This window comes from Herpailurus yagouaroundi, unplaced genomic scaffold, assembly GCF_014898765.1.
Source record: "Herpailurus yagouaroundi ecotype Mexico unplaced genomic scaffold, PumYag 199, whole genome shotgun sequence".
NCBI classification, from domain to species: Eukaryota; Metazoa; Chordata; class Mammalia; order Carnivora; family Felidae; genus Herpailurus; species Herpailurus yagouaroundi.
In genome coordinates, this window is record NW_024412430.1 from 12,171,805 (window position 1) to 12,189,547 (window position 17,743).

Genomic DNA, 17,743 nt, shown 5'->3' on the forward strand with positions numbered 1-17,743 from the left:
GTAGCAACGTGGATGGAACTGGAGAGTGTGATGCTAAGTGAAATAAGCCATACAGAGAAAGACAGATACCATATGGTTTCACTCCTATGTGGATCCTGAGAAACTCAACAGGAACCCATGGGGGAGGGGAAGGAAAAAAAAAAAAAGAGGTTAGAGTGGGAGAGAGCCAAAGCATAAGAGACTGTTGAGAACTGAGAGCAAACTGAGGGTTGATGGGGGGTGGGAGGGAGGAGAGGGTGGGTGATGGGTATTGAGGAGGGCACCTTTTGGGATGAGCACTGGGTGTTGTATGGAAACCAATTTGACAATAAATTTCATATATAAATAAAAAAATAAAATTAAAAAAAAAATCAGGATCCTGTAATTACACGCTGAGCCCTCAGTGTTTAAAAATGGTTCCATTTTGCCTTGTTCTCTACAGTTTTATTGAATCCTTTTTTCCCCCCCGCCCCCGCCTTTAAGGAAGGATATAAGCAAAGGTAAATGGGAAAGAATGTGGAATAATACACCCTCTTCTTTGGTACTGCTAGGCCCTGAGTTTAGATTATCATCATGGGCCTGATATCAATATCCCCTGAGGGAGAGAAGTAAAATGGGGGGCATCCAAGAGACTCTTCCCGGTGGAAGAATCCAAGTTCAAGTGACAAAAAAATCAGTTGTATTTCTAATTGCTAGCAGCAAACAACTGGAAAATTAAACTTACAAACCTCTTCTACTTATAATAGCATCAACACATAGAAAATTTTACGCGGAAATGAATTTAACAAAAACAGTGTAAGACCTCTACAGTAAATGATAAAACATACATAAGAGAAGTTAAACTACAAAGTATGTAAGAGAAATTAAAGACTGCTAAGTAAAGAGAGAGATAAACCACATTTGTGAACTGGAAATTTCAATATTCGTAAAATGCAATTCTTCTCAGATTATTCTATAGATTCTACCCATTCCTCAACCCCTAAGAGGCTTTGGTAGAAGTCGACAAGCTGATTTTAAAATGGCTATAGATGGCGCCTGGGTGGCTGAGTCGGTTGAGCGTCCAACTTCAGCTCAGGTCATGATCTCACAGTTCGTGAGTTCGAGCCCCATGTCAGGCTCTGTGCTGACGGCTCAGAGCCTGGAGCCTGCTTCAGATTCTGTGCCTCCCTCTCTCTCTGTCCCTCCCCCACTCATATTCTGTCTCTCTCTCTCAAAAATAAATAAAAACATTAAAAATAAATAAATAAAATAAAATGGGTATAGAAATGCAAAGGACCAAGGCTATATCATTTTTCTAATTTGGCCAAGAAGAAAAAATACTGGGAGGATTCCCCTGATTTCAATACCTACTTTAAAAGTTTAATAATCGGGGCGCCTGGGTGGCGCAGTCGGTTAAGCGTCCGACTTCAGCCAGGTCACTATCTCGCGGTCCGTGAGTTCGAGCCCCGCGTCAGGCTCTGGGCTGATGGCTCAGAGCCTGGAGCCTGTTTCCGATTCTGTGTCTCCCTCTCTCTCTGCCCCTCCCCCGTTCATGCTCTGTCTCTCTCTGTCCCAAAAATAAATAAACGTTAAAAAAAAAAAAATTTTTTTTAAAATAAATAAATAAAAATAAAAAGTTTAATAATCAAGACAGTGTAATATCGGCATAAGAATAGGCAAAAAGATCAATGAGACAAAACAGAGAATCCTGAAACAGACCCAAACAGATATGGTCAACTTCTTTTTTTTAACAAGGCACCAAAGGGAAAGAAAATTGTTTTTCAATGAGCAAGGCTGAAACAGCAGGACATAGGGGAGAAGTTAACCTTGACCTCTGCCTTCAACCCACACAAAAATTAATTCAAAATCATCGTAGACTGAAATGTGAAGATTAAAACTACAATGATTCTAGAAGAAGACATAGGGAAGACATCTTTCTGACCTTCGGGTAAGCAAATATTTCTTGTAGAGGACAAAAAGTATAAACTAACTATACAAGAAAGTATTAATAAACTAAACTTCATCAAAATTTAAGGGGCGCCCGGGGGGCTCAGTTGGTTAAGCATCCCACTTCAGCCCAGGTTATGATTTCACGGTTCGTGAGTTCAAGCCCCACATCAGGCTCTGTGCTGACAGCTCACAGCCTGAAGCCTGCTTCGGGTTCTGTGTCTCCCTCTCTCTGACCCTCCCCTGCTCGCACTCTGTCTCTCTCTCTTTCTCAAAAGTAAAAAACATGAAAAACAATTTTTTTTTTAAATTTAAAACTTCTGAGCTAAATGGCGGATGGACATTAAGAAGGGCCCCTGTTGGGATGAGCCCTGGGTGTTGTATGTAAGCAAAAAATCTCTGGGTCCTACCCTGGAAAAAAATACTACACTGTATGTTAACTGACTTGAATCTAAATAAATAAACTTTAAGAAAATCAAAACTTCAGCTCATCAAAAGGCACCATTAAAAATATGAAAAGCCAAGCAACAGGCAGGGAGGAAATATTTGCAACACACACATCTGACAAAAAAAAAACATGATTGAGACTCTATAAAGAACTTCTATAAATCAATAACAAAAGATAACCTAATTTTTTAAATGAAGAGATACAATTAGCATATGAAAATGAGCTCAACATCACTAGTTACTACAATGATGCAAATCTAAACCAAAAGAAAAGAGAACATTTCAAAACGCAGAAGGACTCCTTGGCAGGAGTCTCCCAGAACGTGAATGTGTATTGGGGGCTTTTGTTTTAAGGACTACAGTATCTTTTTGACTTGAAGATTATGCAAAGGGCTTTCCCCCTCACCCTTCACCAGAATGAAACCACAAATAATCAGCTACTAGTAGGAACAGACAGCAAAGACTCAAGGAGACTGGAGACTCAGAGTGACTTCAGTTCAAGAGATGTCTGTCCACCCCACCCCAGATCTTGCTTTTGGTTTCTCTCTGCTAAAAGATCTGCTTCTCAACAAGCTGCTGACTCAACCAGGGTCTTGACACAAGGGCTGCTCTTGGAGTCAAAGGGTACAAAGATTCCTAGGATAGAAGCAACAGAGGACTGGTTTCTCTAGAGGATACTGAACCAAATAGGGATTAAACTGTGTCCTAGATACACCTGCTCAGGCAAGAGAAACAAAAGCAAAACTACACTATTGGGACTACACCCAAAAAAAAGCTCTTGTACAGCAAAGGCAACTGGTAACAGAATAAAAAGGCAATGTACTGAATGGGAGAAGATATTTGCAAACGATACATACAATGAGGGGTCAATATTCAAAAGATATAAAAAACTTACACAACTCAACACAAAAAAACCCCACAAATAATCTAATTAAAAGTGGGCAGGAGGGGCACCCGGGTGGCTCAGTCAGTTAGGCGTCCGGCTTCGGCTCAGGTCACGATCTCACAGTTGGCGAGTTCGAGCCCCACATTGGGCTCTGGGCTGACAGCTCAGAGCCTGGAGCCTGCTTGGGATTCTGTCTGTCTATTTCTCTCTCTTCTGCCCCTCCCCCACTTCAATTCTGTTTCTCCTTCTCAAAAATGAATAAACATTAAAAAGGGGCGCCTGGGTGGCGCAGTCGGTTAAGCGTCCGACTTCAGCCAGGTCACGATCTCGCGGTCCGTGAGCTCGAGCCCCGCGTCGGGCTCTGGGCTGATGGCTCGGAGCCTGGAGCCTGTTTCCGATTCTGTGTCTCCCTCTCTCTCTGCCCCTCCCCCGTTCATGCTCTGTCTCTCTCTGTCCCAAAAATAAATAAACATTGAAAAAAATAAAAAATAAAAAAAATAATTAAAAAAAAGTGGGCAGAAGACCTAAACAGACATTTTTCCAAAGAAGACATACAGATGGCCACAGACACATGAAAAGATGCCCAACATCACGGATCATTGTGGAAGTGTAAATCAAAACCACAATGAGATGTCACTTCACATCTATGAGAATGGCTAGAATAAAAAAGACATGAAATAACCAGTGTTGGTGAGGATGTGGAGAAAAAGGAACCCTTGCACACTGTTGGTGGGAATGTCAATTAATACAGATACCGTGGAAAACGGTATGAAGGGCTCTCAAAAAATTAAAAATACAATTACCATATGATCCTGTAATTCCACTACTGGGTGTTTACTCATAGAAAATGAAAACACTAATTTGAAACGATATGTGTACCCCTTTATTTACTGCAGCATTATTTATAATAGATAGCCAAGATACAGAAACAACCCAAGTGTCCTTCCAGAGATGAAAGGATAAAGAAAGGGCATATATGTAAATGGAATATTCCTCAGCTGTTAAATACAATGTGATATAACGCTAAGTGAAGTAAGTCAATTGAAGAAAAACAAATACCATAGGATTTCACTCATAGGTGGAATTTAAGAAACAAAACAAAAAAAAAAAGAGAGAGAGAAAGAGAGACAAACAAACAAAAAAAAACCAGACTCTTAAAAACAGAGAACAAACTGGTGGTTGCCAGAGGGCAGGTAGGTGGGAGGATGGGTGAAAGGGGTGAAGGGGATTGAGAGTATACTTAATTATGATGAGCACTGAGTAATATATATAATCGTTGAATCGCATTGTGGACCGGAAACTAATACACCGCTATATGTTAATTACACTTCAATTAAAAAAAAAAAAAAAAAAAAAAAAAGGAAATGATACTTTGCACTCACCGGAATTGCCAAAGTAGAAGAGACTGACAAAAAAGAACGAGACAACAGGGATCGGATACATCCGTCAAGTTCCCGCAGCTAAGCAGCGGCAGAACCGGGAATCCAGGTCAGGCCACCTGATGCTTCACGTCCCTATCAAGCACACTACACGCGTCTCTAAGTTCCCACACTTCCATCAGTTCCCGCCGGAGTAGGGGAGAATGAGGGACAGTTACCCACAAAGGGGACAGTGACGTCAGAAGCATACCGCAACGTTTTCCACGGTGACACCCTTGCTTACCTGTCCAGGGCCGTGCTGGTGGGCATACTCCTCCCAAACCCTCGCACCCCCATCTGCCGGAAATATGGAATGCAAGAGAGGTTGGCAGCAATGATGGCCAGGGAGTCAGAAGGGCTCACAAAGAAGCCATTCTGGCCGAGGATCATGTAACGGTCCTGTCGGAAAGAATGTGTGAAAACGATGAGACAGAGCCATCTGCTGCTAGCAGCCCGTTCCCACCAGCAGCACAAGCTTCTTTACTGCCCTCCTATATTTAAACAACCTCAAACAACTTGAATGAGGCTACAGGGGGCATGAGAAACCTTTTAAATTCCTGAGTCCTGGAGGGCCCGTGATCTTGGCCAACTAGCAATGTGTTCAACCTGGTGAACTGTGGATGATGACCTTGAGCTTCCGTAGCCCCCGTGTACTTTATTTCACACTTTCCCCCAAAACACAACGGAGAACGAGAGTTATAGCTGAAAGAGCTGTTGCCTTCATGCGGCGCTTTCAACAAAACCAACCATACAGAGAGATTTACCGCATGAATTTTTTTTTTAAGACATAACCTTTTTTCACAGCATAAGGCTAACCTAGAACTAAGAAAAGCAAAAGCTATTTAATTGCAATATGGAAGAGCATTAAACAGAAGAATAGATGCAGAGCCCAGTTAGGGTTCAAATGTGCCATATGTCAACCGGCCCCAGGAATTCTCTGGCTTCCAGGGGCGGGCTTATTACATGGCAAAAGGGTCAGCGGGCAGAGAACTTTCCTACTTACCCCATCAGCATCAAATGCCGCTCCAAATCCATATTCCCCTCCTTTCATAGCTTCCAGAAGGGTTGTTGCATATGTCAGGTTTGGGTCAGGATGCTGCCCCCCGAAATCTTCCAGGGGGACACAGTTTATTGCAGAATTGGCTGGGGCTCCCAGCTCATCACACAGGACTTTTCTCACATAGGGTCCCATAACTGAAAAGAGATACACGCAGCAAGATGAAATCTTTAAAAAACCCCCAAATGTCTTCTATCCTGGGTAAAACAAGAAAGGCAATTTAAGAGCACAGAATAAATAAATTCGCCAAGCTTTTTCAAGACACAACACAGAGTAATACTTCAGCTGACATTCACTGAGCACCTAATATGTGCCAATGACTATGCTGGGCAGTTACATAATATTTTTCTCCAAAACTTTTCTAATATGTTGCCAGAAAGAAATCAACTGCTTAATAATGATCCATTGTGTGCAGCTTTTTATGTACTGAAAACTTGAGCTAAATATATGCAAAAGCACTAAAAGGCTCCAATGATGTTCTTTGTCTCTGCAATCACTTTGACTCTGTCAAGTATATAATTAGACACTGTAAACCACTGTAGCATATAAAACGAAGCATATTTTACAAAATAAGTGCTAAGGGATGGTGTTTTCCAGTTCAACACACATTTATGGAGTGCCTACCATGGAATCCCAATGTTAAGAATGGAAGGCACCATTGGGGGGCCTGGGTGGCTCAGTCAGTTAAGCATCCGACTTCAGTCCATCTCATGATCTCACGGTTCATGAGTTTGAGCCCCGCGTCGGGCTCTGTGCTGACAGCTCGGAGCCTGGAGCCTGCTTTGGATTCTGTGTCTCCCTCTCTCTCTGCCCTTCCCCCACTCATGCTCACACTATACCTCTGTCAAAAATAAAAATTAAAAAAACAAAAAAAAATAGTGGGGCACCTGGGTGGCTCAGTCGGTTGAGCATCTGACTTCGGCTCAGGTCATGATCTCGCAGTTCACAAGCTCGAGCCCCGCATCAGGCTCTGGGCTGACAGCTCAGAGCCTGGAGCCTGCTTTGGATTCTGTGTCTCCCTCTCTCTGCTCCTCCCCTGCTCATTCTCTCTCTCTCTCTCTCTCTCAGAAATAAAGAAACTTAAAAAAAAAATTATAATAGAAAAAAAAAGAATGGAAGGCAACATATTCAAGGGATGCAAAGCACACAGTCCCTACATTACTGGCCTCTTAAAGCAGGGGTGGGATGAGTGAAATCGACAGGTGAGTGAATGTAAGAGTAAGACTGTGCTATTCAATGTATATTTATGAAATAATTAGATCTAACGGCTTAGGAGAAGAAACAACCACAGGCAAGGTTTCAAGAAGGAGGTAGCATTTCCAAGAAGACTTGAAGAAAGAATATAGAGATGGGGACTGGGGATGTCATCCAAATGGAAATGATATTATAAACAAGGGAATAGAGCCAGAGCACACACATACAGCACATCTGGGGACCAGCATGCAATCCTGTTGGCTGAAATATATGTAAAGCATTGCTTTCCATCTATTTTCCACTGGTAAGATGCAAACGTCAAATAGTGAACATGTTTTCACTTTGCATTTTAGGTTTCCTTTGGAGAACCAATCCTTTTCCCATCTCAGTTCTTATAATACAGACATGGCTAAATTCCATTTCCCCCAAGGCTGAGAAGGTGGCCTAGATGTGCCCAATCAATGCCCTCCATCCACAGTGATTGATTCAGAGATGGACATATAGTACAACCTAGGCAATGAGGCTCAAAACCAGCTACATTATTCAAACTATTTAGAAAGAGAAGCTGTATTCCCTCTAGGCCAGATAATGAATGCTAGGGCAAGAACCTGAAAGGTCTTTTTCTGGGGAATATGATTGGCCCAATAAGAAAGAACTAAACAGCCCACACAAATGACCTTAGAGTAAAGCCCATGGAGGACGAGCTCCACACATGAGCTCCGATCTCCCAATAAAAATTTTAGTGCCTCATTCTTAAACATGCCAGACAGCCAAGGATCACCAAACTTTTGGAAAATGCAATTAACATGAGACCAAAACAAAAAGCATAAAGAACAACCTGGAGGAAACAGAAACTATAAGGAGAAGAAAAATTTTTAAATATATACCAGCAATATTTTAACAGAGATTAATAAGATATGATAAAATGGCTAAATTAAAAAGACTGAGAATACCAAGTGAGGACATGGAAAAAGCGAAGCCCTCATACACTGATGGTGGTGCAAACGGCACAGCCACTTTGGGTAACAGTTTGGCGGTTTCTTATAAAGAGAAATATGCACTTGTCCTATGACTCAGAAATCTCAGATCTAAGACAAATGAAATCAAGTAACGCATAAAGACGTGTTCACAAATGTTGATAGGAACTTTGTAGAAGCCAAAACCTAGAAATAACCCTAACTATATCACCTGGCGAATGAATAAACAAACTGTGGTTCATCCATACAATGGAATCCTACTCATTGGTAACAAGGAACCATTCCTGATATATACAACACCACGAATCCGTCTCCAAAACTTTACGCGTGTGAAAGAAGCCTAAAATAAAGGGGTATATATTTTGTGCTTCCATTTACATGGCTATCTGTAAAAGGCAAAATTATAGGGGCAAAAGCAGATGAGTGATTTCCAGGAGCTATGGGTTAGGATAAGGGGTATGATTACAAAGTGCCACAAGGTAATTTTCTAGAGTGGGGGAAATTCTCTATATCTTGAATGTCATAGTCATCACATGACTATATATTTTTGTCAAACTTCATCAAACTGTATGCCTAAAAGATGTCAGTTTTACCACGTATAAATCAGTAAACCTGACATTTAAAAAATATGGCACTCATGAAACATGAATAGGCCCACTATTTTTTAAAAGAGATTATGTGGAAATGAAAAAACAGTTTTTGGAAATTAGAAATATGATAGTGGAACTGAAAAACTTAATGGGAGGGCTTAGAAAAAAAGTTGAGGAAATCTCCCAGAAAGTAGCACAAAACAAAGAAAAGGAAAATAGGGGTGGCGGGGGAGGTGTAGAGGAGAGAATAGGAACACTAATACCTAAACAATAACCATTCTGGAAGGAAAGGAAAGAGAAAATAATAGAGGAAATCATTCAAGAAGTAATTTAAGAAAATGCTCCAGAATTAAAGGATACAAGTTTCCAGATTAAGAGGATCTCCCAAGTAGCCAGCACAATAGAAGAAAATAGTCCCACATTAAGACTCATCAGAACAAAAGGTAGGAACAGTAATGATAAGCCAAAGACCCTAAAAGCCTCCAGAGAAGAAAAAGCAAAGATTTCATACCTGGATTAAAAATCAGAATAGCATCAGATTTCTCAAATTCAATACAATTGGCTATAAGGCAATGGAGCAATGCCCTCAAACTTCTGAAGGAAAGTAATATCCATCTTAAATTTCTATATCTAGACAAATAAATATCCCGTGAGAACAAGAAAAAAAAGGTATTTTCAGATATGCAATGACTCAACACATTCAGCTCCCATCAGGTTTCTCTCCGAGCTCCTGGAGAATCTGTTCCTCCAAAACAAGGAGGTAAATCACAAAAATGGAAGACAAAGGATGTGGACATAAGGAGAGTCAACATGAGAAAGGGGTAAAGAGAATTACTAGAATGATGATAAGGACAACAACAACTCAAGAGAGCAACCAGTGCAGAGGGGAGCACCTCAGAGATCTCCAGGAACATGAAGTGAGAAGATATAGATCCTGGGAGAGTATGGGGATTAAGAGTTATGATAGGGTAGACACTGGACACCAATCTTACCAAAATGATGATATAATTAGTGTATCTGAACACACACACATTGTGTGAATATCCATGAACCCAATCTTCCTCATAATCTCAGAAACCCAACATGGGTAGAGGCCTCTTCAACATTTCTTGGCCACCAATTGGGAGAAGACCACGAACTTACCTCCGTGCATCGCATCAACTCGGATCTTCAGTTGGCCGGGCCCTGTCAGCAAACTCTTGATGGCATTAAAGTCAAAGATGGTCCGAAGGAGGTTGAGATAGATATCTACTGGGTCCACTATCTCCACTAAGGATAGAAAAGCAAAAGGAAACGTCAATGACCATACCCATGAAGTATACTTGGGAACGAAAAGAAGAATCACTACCCTAAAAGCATGAAGTTCCGATCACAGTTCCATCAGAACCCTACACATCATGTGGGAAGCCAAGTGCCCATTTGTAGGCTAAGTCACAAATTAAGGCACAATCAAGATCCTACACACTTTTCAGGCCATTATTGGGTATAAATAGTACAAGTTATACGTCCTTCTTTGCACATGAAAAATCAACCACAAAATAAAGTCGTTCGGATAAAAACTACGCCCTCTTATCCCACCATCCTTCTAACACCTCCTCCCCAAAAAATGCACACACCCCAATGCTAAGAGGCACCTGGGCACACCCTGTTCCTCTCCTGTGGGGGTTAGCCAAACAATGACTCAGCAGGCTTGGAACCAATCAAGGAGTGACTTCAGTGATCCCTACTTTCTAAATGCCTTTGTGACCACCAAATCCAGGGTTGGAATTGGTGATGAAGGATATATTCTTGAGTCTGTGCGAAGTCTCTCGTGTGCCCAGTCCAGTCCCAATTTCAGGGTCAATGCCAGATACTTAGAAATCCTCGTTAAACACGAATGTTCTTCAATGTCTGTTACCACCCGCTGACCAGAAATCCAAAACTAGTCTTTTCCAGTTATTTGACAGATACACAAAACCCAAAACACATTACATTTTTCAGACTTGGCCATCAGCATGTAATTAGTACTGAGAAAATACTTTCCCTAGAATAGTAAATATTTGACTCTTTAGGCACTAAAATTTGTCCATAAGCCCTGCTTTTAAACTCATACTTATGTTGACATGTATGGATGTTGTCTTTCAAATTTTTCAAATTCTGAAATATTAAACCTGGTAAGATATTATCAATCCGTCTTTAATAATTTTCAGTAAATCCAGGCATAACATTTAATGGATAGAATTTAAAAATATTTTTTAGTGTTTTATTTATTTTCGAGAGAGATAGAGAGTGCGTGCAGGGCAGGGACAGAGAGAGAGGGGAACAGAAGATCTGAAGTGGGCTCTGTGCTGAGAGCAGCAAGCCCAATGTGGGGCTCGAACTCACAAACTGTGACATCGTGGCCTGAGCCGAAGTCAGATGCTCAACTGAATGAGCCACCCAGGCACCCCTAATGGATGGAATTTTAATATTCTATATGAAACTGTCTCATCATCTTGTCAAATACAAATCTAGAAATATTTTTCCTTGCACTTAAATCAATGTAGTATGCGTGCCCATTCATATATACTGTAATTAGTTTTTAATGAACACAAAATGGTTTGTGTTCACTAGAAAGTAATCCTTTGGGGCGCCCGGGTGGCTCAGTTGGTTAAGCGTCTGACTTCAGCTCAGGTCATGATCTCACGCTCCGTGAGTTCGAGTCCCGTGTCGGGCTCTGTGCTGACAGCTCGGAGCCTGGAGCCTGCTTCGGATTCTGTGTCTCCCTCTCTCTCTGCCCCTCCCCTGCTCATGTTCTGTCTCTGTCTCAAAAATACATAAAAACATTTAAAAAAAATTTTTAAGTAATCTTTTGACATGAGGGGGATATTAATTATACAATAAACTAAGCAATTAATAAAGTGATGACTAATCTTTTGACACGAGGAAGATATTAATTTGTACAATAAATCAAGGATTTATATGAAATGTAGACCTAAAAATGGTTAAGATGGAAAAGTTTACGTTATGTATATTCTACCACAATAAAAAAAAATAATAATTTATAAAACAAAAGGTTATGTCCTAAATACATTAGAAGTCTTACTCACTCTGTAAGATACGAGAATATTTTTGGCAGTTTCACTCCGGTTCTTTAATTCTTGAACCGCTGGCCTAAATATACTTGGTATTCATAGCAGATAACACATGGTAAACAGAAATGTAAAAAACAAGGAAGTAGAATTCAGTGAAAACTGAAAGTTCGCGTCAAGTAGTTCATGCTCTTGACCCTTTAAGGGGCAATGCCAAGGAATGAACGTGTTTCCAATTAACTCAAGCCTTGCTCAACATTTAGAGCAGCAAGAACACAGCACAGAGATCATCCCAAACACTCATCCCCAAATTCTTCCTGGAAGCCAAGGAAGTCTTCTGCCCGCCTCCTGGTATCCGGAGCATTTGAGAAAACTCAGCACACTAGCAATGGGGCTGCATCAACTGCCTGACTCTGAGCTCACCAAAGACACGGGGCTCTCCGGAACAACCATAAAAATCGTGAAGGAACCAAAAATCAATAAATCAATAACAACTGCTTCCTGACGGTAACGCCTGGTTTTTCCCAGTCACTTCCTTGTCCAGTTTTCCCAAATGTATGTACGCAAGCATGTTTAAGTCATTTTGTTTCACGTAATACGTCTCTTGTCGATAGTTGTCAAGACATCGCGTGTGCATGTGTGTGTGCGTGTGCACGCTCCCAGCTAGATTTACAAAAGGAGGCACATGGCTTCCAGTATCACGTGGCTTTCAGTCAATGTCTGCCGACTGGCTAAGCAAGCAATGGACTCAAAATCCTTCAAGAAAAAGGCAGTCGTGTTAGCTCAACAGTGTGACCCCGCAACAGTCCATTTCAAGGTTTTCTCTGTCCCACAAATGCCATGTGCCTGTCAGCCAGGCATTTCATCCTTTTAGCTAAGTCAACTAAAGACAACACCTTAACACAAACTGTAGTCAAGCTTATAGGGCGCTAAAGGAGTAAATAGTTGGCTTTATCACTAATTGTATGCCTTCTAGGCAAAAGCAGTAAGATAAAAGAGAGGGGGATAATAATATGCTATATGCATATATGATATTGATGGTATTATATGGTTCAATATTAACCCACAAATTTAAAGGTTATAATCTGAGTACTCCAGAAATTTTAGTCACTCTACGGTATAGGATATTTGGGGCAATTTCATTCTGTTCTTTGCCTAACTCCATTCAGTACTTACTGAGTTCCTTTGTAAAATCTCTTAACACAGTACTTGCTATAGAATAGGTGACTACTTGTGCATTAAATCAAGTTGAATGGCATGGTTCTGGCTTGGAAAAGAAATGCCTACCTTCCATGGGCCATTTTAAGAACCCCACTACCTTGTTGAGTCTCTCCTCAACTGTTTAAGGCATTCCAGCAACTTCGCCTTAATTGATTAGAAAAGCAAAGACATGTTTTGGCAATTCACAGACTATCCTTGGAATGCTATAACGGAGTCAGCCATGACATTTTTCCTCTACTGAAAGTGATCTTGGGTTTAGAAAGTCATTTTCGAAAGTTGCCAGTTCTGAAGATCTTGGCTGCTCGGACTTCTCGGTGCACCGCAGTCGTGGTACATCTATTTCTCAAAAATCAATCCCCAAATGGACAATCCAAACGCTTTAATGTGTGCCCTCCCCTGCAGAAGATAGAGTCACCCCCATTCACGGAGCTATTCTTTTTCAAAATATAATCTATTACCTCTGAATGGCTTGAATTTGTTCTCCAGGTCAAATTCTTGTCTTCCAAGCCGAGATAGGTCGATTCGAAGATCAGGACATATGGCGTACTCCTCAATTGTCTTGCTGATCTGATAGATTTTGTCGGAGACCACATCTGGGGCAGGACCTAACACGTGAAAATAGCGCGTCACCCAAAAGAAATTTTTTAAAAGGTGTCTGCAGTTTCGATCAGAGATGTGCCATCTCCTTCACCGCCAAGCAAAAGAAAGGTGCATTTGTTCTCCAAACAGTGGACAAACAGTTCACAGTTCGGTTAGCCTCTGTATTCCTTACGCTGTATTCATCCATGATGGAGGAAATTTGGTCAGCCTCACCTGTTCTACATAGGCTAATAACCCACATGTTTGTTTGTCTGAATCCGCTTCTGAGTAATGATACAACTTCCCTAAAAATAGTTTCACACCTGCTAGGGAGACCCGGTTATGTAATCTGCTTTATTCAGGATATGAGACATCAATGGGATATGCACTTGACACAAGTGAGGGATCCCAGATTTAAACTGCAGCCTCCTAAGTGCATCTAGAGAAAGAAAGTATGGCTTCTACTCCCAGGTCTGCTGCCTTGTTGAGGCAGCTTACAGGGTCAACTATTTCCCCCAACTCACGCTCTCTAGTGACTTCCAAGTTCTTAAAAGGAGGTTAAAGCAGGGTGCCTGGGTGGTTCAGTCGGTTAAGCTTCTGACTCTTGGTTTCGGCTCAGGTCACGATCTCATGGTTTTGTGGGTTTGAGCCCCGCATCGGGCTCTGCACCGGCAGCACAGCCTGTGCTTGGGATTCTCGGTCTCCCTCTTTCTCTGCCCCTCCCCCACTCACTCTGCCTCTCTCAAAATACATAAAGTTAAAAACTTTTTTAAATAGGGGCGCCTGGGTGGCTCAGTCGGTTAAGCGTCCAACTGCGGCTCAGGTCATGATCTCACAGTTCGTGGGTTCAAGCCCCGCATCGGGGCTCTGTGCTGACAGCTCGGAGCCCGGAGCCTGCTTCGGATTCTGTGTCTCCCTCTCTCTCTCTGCCCCTCCCCTGCTCATGCTCTGTCTCTCTCTCTCTCCTTCAAAAATAAATAAATAAATAAATAAATAAATAAATAAATAAATAAATAAAACATCTAAAAAATTTTAAGAAAACTTTTTTAAATAAATGAAATAAGGTTTAAACAAAAAATATTTGATCCGTTTCCTTATAAAATCAAAAGGACAATTAGGTTGTGATACACTTTAAATGAATAGAAAATCAACAATTCGTCCTCTTTCTGTTTTTCTTTTCTTTTTAATTTTTACATCTTAATGCAAGTCACTTTAGATTTTTTGCAACAAGTTTGGGAAATCAAATAAGTACACTGAGATCTAAAATATAAACGCTAGACAATAGATGGGTTGTGTATGAATTACCCAACTATATTGTAACTTTCAACTGAAGAGAAATCTAGAAATAATTTCTTTTCTATCCTAATCCTTAGAGCTACACGAATACAATAGCCAGCTCTGTCCCTCACTTTTAAACAGTCCGAATTTTAATGACAAAGCACACCTGTTTCCAAAAGGAAAACAGCTTCTAGAATGTTGGTTTTCTATGATGCCTATCAGCCACTCACATTGTTACCCTCACAGTTCATCAGCAACCTCTGTAGCCGCTGACAACTTCCAAGTTCCTTGACGTCATCTACTCCGACGACTTTTCCTCTTCATTTTAGCCAATGGCTGGCAGAGTCATACCTGAAGTATTGTTGTCGCTTGAAATCCTTTGAAAAATATCAAATTTGGTTGTCCTCAGCCCATAAATTCCTGATCCGCCAGCCACCCTACTCTGTACCTCTGCTGAACCTGCTCATTCCTATACTAATGCTCGTCATCACCTGATTAATCACAGGCTAGTGGTCCATTCTAGTTTCCGTGGTCTCTTATCCCAGGCAAGACCCTCTGGTCCACCATTTGAGCCATACCTTTGTTAGCATAATAACATGAGCCAACCTGTACTGAAACTTACATACACCGCATTTCACACTTCATATGGAATTGGGCACTCACAAAAAGCAGATGAAGGAAGAATTCTTATTATCCTCATTTTCCAAATGGGGAAACTGAAATTTGAAGAAGGGGGGAGACCCTTAACCAAGGTCCCATCACTGGTAATTAACAGAGGCTGGATTTTGAATCCTAATAGTCCGATGGCAGCTCAGACATCCGTAATGAGTACAAGCCCCCCCGAGGCCGTGCCAAGCCCACGCTGCCATTCCCAGACTCCCCCACATTGCTGGGGGCGGTTACAAAATAACACCAACTGCTTGCCCCTAAGAATGAGGCTGCTTCACTGCACAACTTCCTATGAATTCTCAACAAAGTTTCCAGAGCACCTTTTACAAAATATGTTCCAAGTCCCTTCTTTATCCTTGTCCCATGATCTGAGCAGGCAACCCTTCTTCTTACTTTCTTTTTGCATAGATCTAGGAACTATTTCCCCAGACTTCCATTCTGCACCCCTCAGAGTTGCTTCCTTCCCCATTTCCTTGCCTTCTTATTCAAATGTTCTGCCCTCTTCTCCGAATCTAGGCTCTGATTGAGCGCCACAGCTTACTGATTCTGTGACATGGCGTTAAGTTTCTGAAACCATTTTATTCCTCAGTCACTTCATCGGGCTGTTAGGAGGATTAAGGGAGACAATGCATGTAAATAAAGGTCAGACTATGGTGCCCGGCACATTGTAAGATTCAAAAAACATCCAGTATTTTTGTTACTGATTCCATTTCCCCTCTAGCATCTTCCCCTATACTTAAAAACGTGCTCACAATGGTCCTGTGCTCTAAATCCATTTTAAAAGCAACATAGTTCCAGGGACGCCTGGGGGGTTCAGTTAGTTAAGCGTCAGACTCTTGATTTCGGCTCAGGTCATGATCTCCCTCCCCATCATGAGTTCAAGCCCCACGTTGGGCTCTGCACTGAGCACGGAGCCTCCTCGGGGTTCTCTCTCTCCGCCCTTCCTGCTGCTTATGCTCTGTCTCTCAAAATAAATAAATAAACACAAAATAAGATAAGATAAAAATAAAAAGATAAGATAAGATAAGATAAGATAAGATAAGATAAAAACAACATAGTTGCAGATGTGTCCCATTTCCCTGAATGTGCCTACTAATTCCATAAAATGTATCTGTATGGCACACAATGAAAAGAGGTGAATGCTTCTCCTGAAAAAGAACTTATGGTAAAATTCATTCTACTTTCAGTGGGAAGAAACCAACTGAATCTCTCTATGCCATCAGGATTGTGAGCTTCATTAATGATGCCAAGGCATGGAAACATGAAGAATTAAGTGTAAGAGAGGGACTTTCAATATAGTCAAAGGCTAAATGATAAACTCAATCCCCTCCCTCTATGGCTGAGTAGGTCTCGCTTCCTCCTGTAATTTAGTCTACAAAATGGGTATTTAAATAATATCTTCTCCCTTTATGCCGCACAGGATGTCATCGAGATGACTGAGCTGTTCTTACAAGATATGAAACCAAACATAAATTCCAAATGCTTACTTGAAATCCATTGCTTAGTTTGGCAACTTACATAACGTATTTCTCTGCAAACTCCCATTTTCTGAGCCCATTCGATTTCTTGCGTTAACAGCATATAAAATACCTGAATACTGCCTGTTATTTCCTGAAATTCTCAGTACCTGTTGCAAGACTAGATGTGGTCCTAGGTGTGATTTTTAATGAAGGAGAGCTTCTCCCATCACGGGACACTTTGTAAGGTGTTTTGCGGGTCTTTTTTTTTTTTTTTTTTTTTTTTTTAACACTTGATGGGAGTGAAGTTCCTTTGCTTGGATAATGTCCCAAATGGCTGTAGGGAGGGGGAAATAATAAATATTGCCTTCAGCTTCATAAAAGTAACTGCTGTTGGTTAAAAATCAGCTCCTACCCACCTATAATAGCAGACCCAGGGCTCAAGATTAAAATTTAGAGACTTGACGAGCAGATGGAAGGCATGGTTCTGGGATGAATCCTGTTCTGGGATGAAACAGCTATAAATAACATTTTGGAGGCAACTAGAAAAATTTCAATATAGATTAGGTTTTAGAGGATGTTAGGGAATTAGTGTTATTTTTGTTAGGCCTCATAATGTAGTTATGTAGGAATAGGTCTTTCTTTTGAAGAGATGTATTCAGAAATATCTAGGTGTAAAATGTCTTCAGGCTCTAATTTACCTTAAAATCTTTTAGGGGACAAAAAAGCGCAAAATGGAAAAACAAATAATGGACACAAGCTACCCATTTATTATTCTCCTTAACTTAATATGTGTTTAAAATTATGTTTCGAGGGGCGCCTGGGTGGCGCAGTCGGTTGAGCGTCCGACTTCAGCCAGGTCACGATCTCGCGGTCTGTGAGTTCGAGCCCCACGTCAGGCTCTGGGCTGATGGCTCAGAGCCTGGAGCCTGTTTCTGATTCTGTGTCTCCCTCTCTCTCTGCCCCTCCCCCGTTCACGCCCTGTCTCTCTCTGTCCCCCCAAAAATAAATAAAC

General features: G+C 41.3%; 1 protein-coding gene across 2 annotated transcripts in view; it reads right to left on the reverse strand.

Moving 5' to 3' along the window:
- PGM5 (phosphoglucomutase 5) overlaps window positions 1-17,743 on the reverse strand; it is a 194,327-nt gene that overhangs the window by 152,219 nt on the left and 24,365 nt on the right. For both annotated transcript variants that reach the window (XM_040449414.1, XM_040449413.1), the window contains exons 3-6: window positions 13,204-13,350; window positions 9,618-9,743; window positions 5,660-5,850; window positions 4,901-5,055 (exon numbers count right to left, since the gene is read on the reverse strand). In XM_040449414.1, the coding sequence (XP_040305348.1) occupies window positions 4,901-5,055; window positions 5,660-5,850; window positions 9,618-9,743; window positions 13,204-13,350 (619 nt within the window). The remainder of the gene's footprint in view (window positions 1-4,900; window positions 5,056-5,659; window positions 5,851-9,617; window positions 9,744-13,203; window positions 13,351-17,743) is intronic.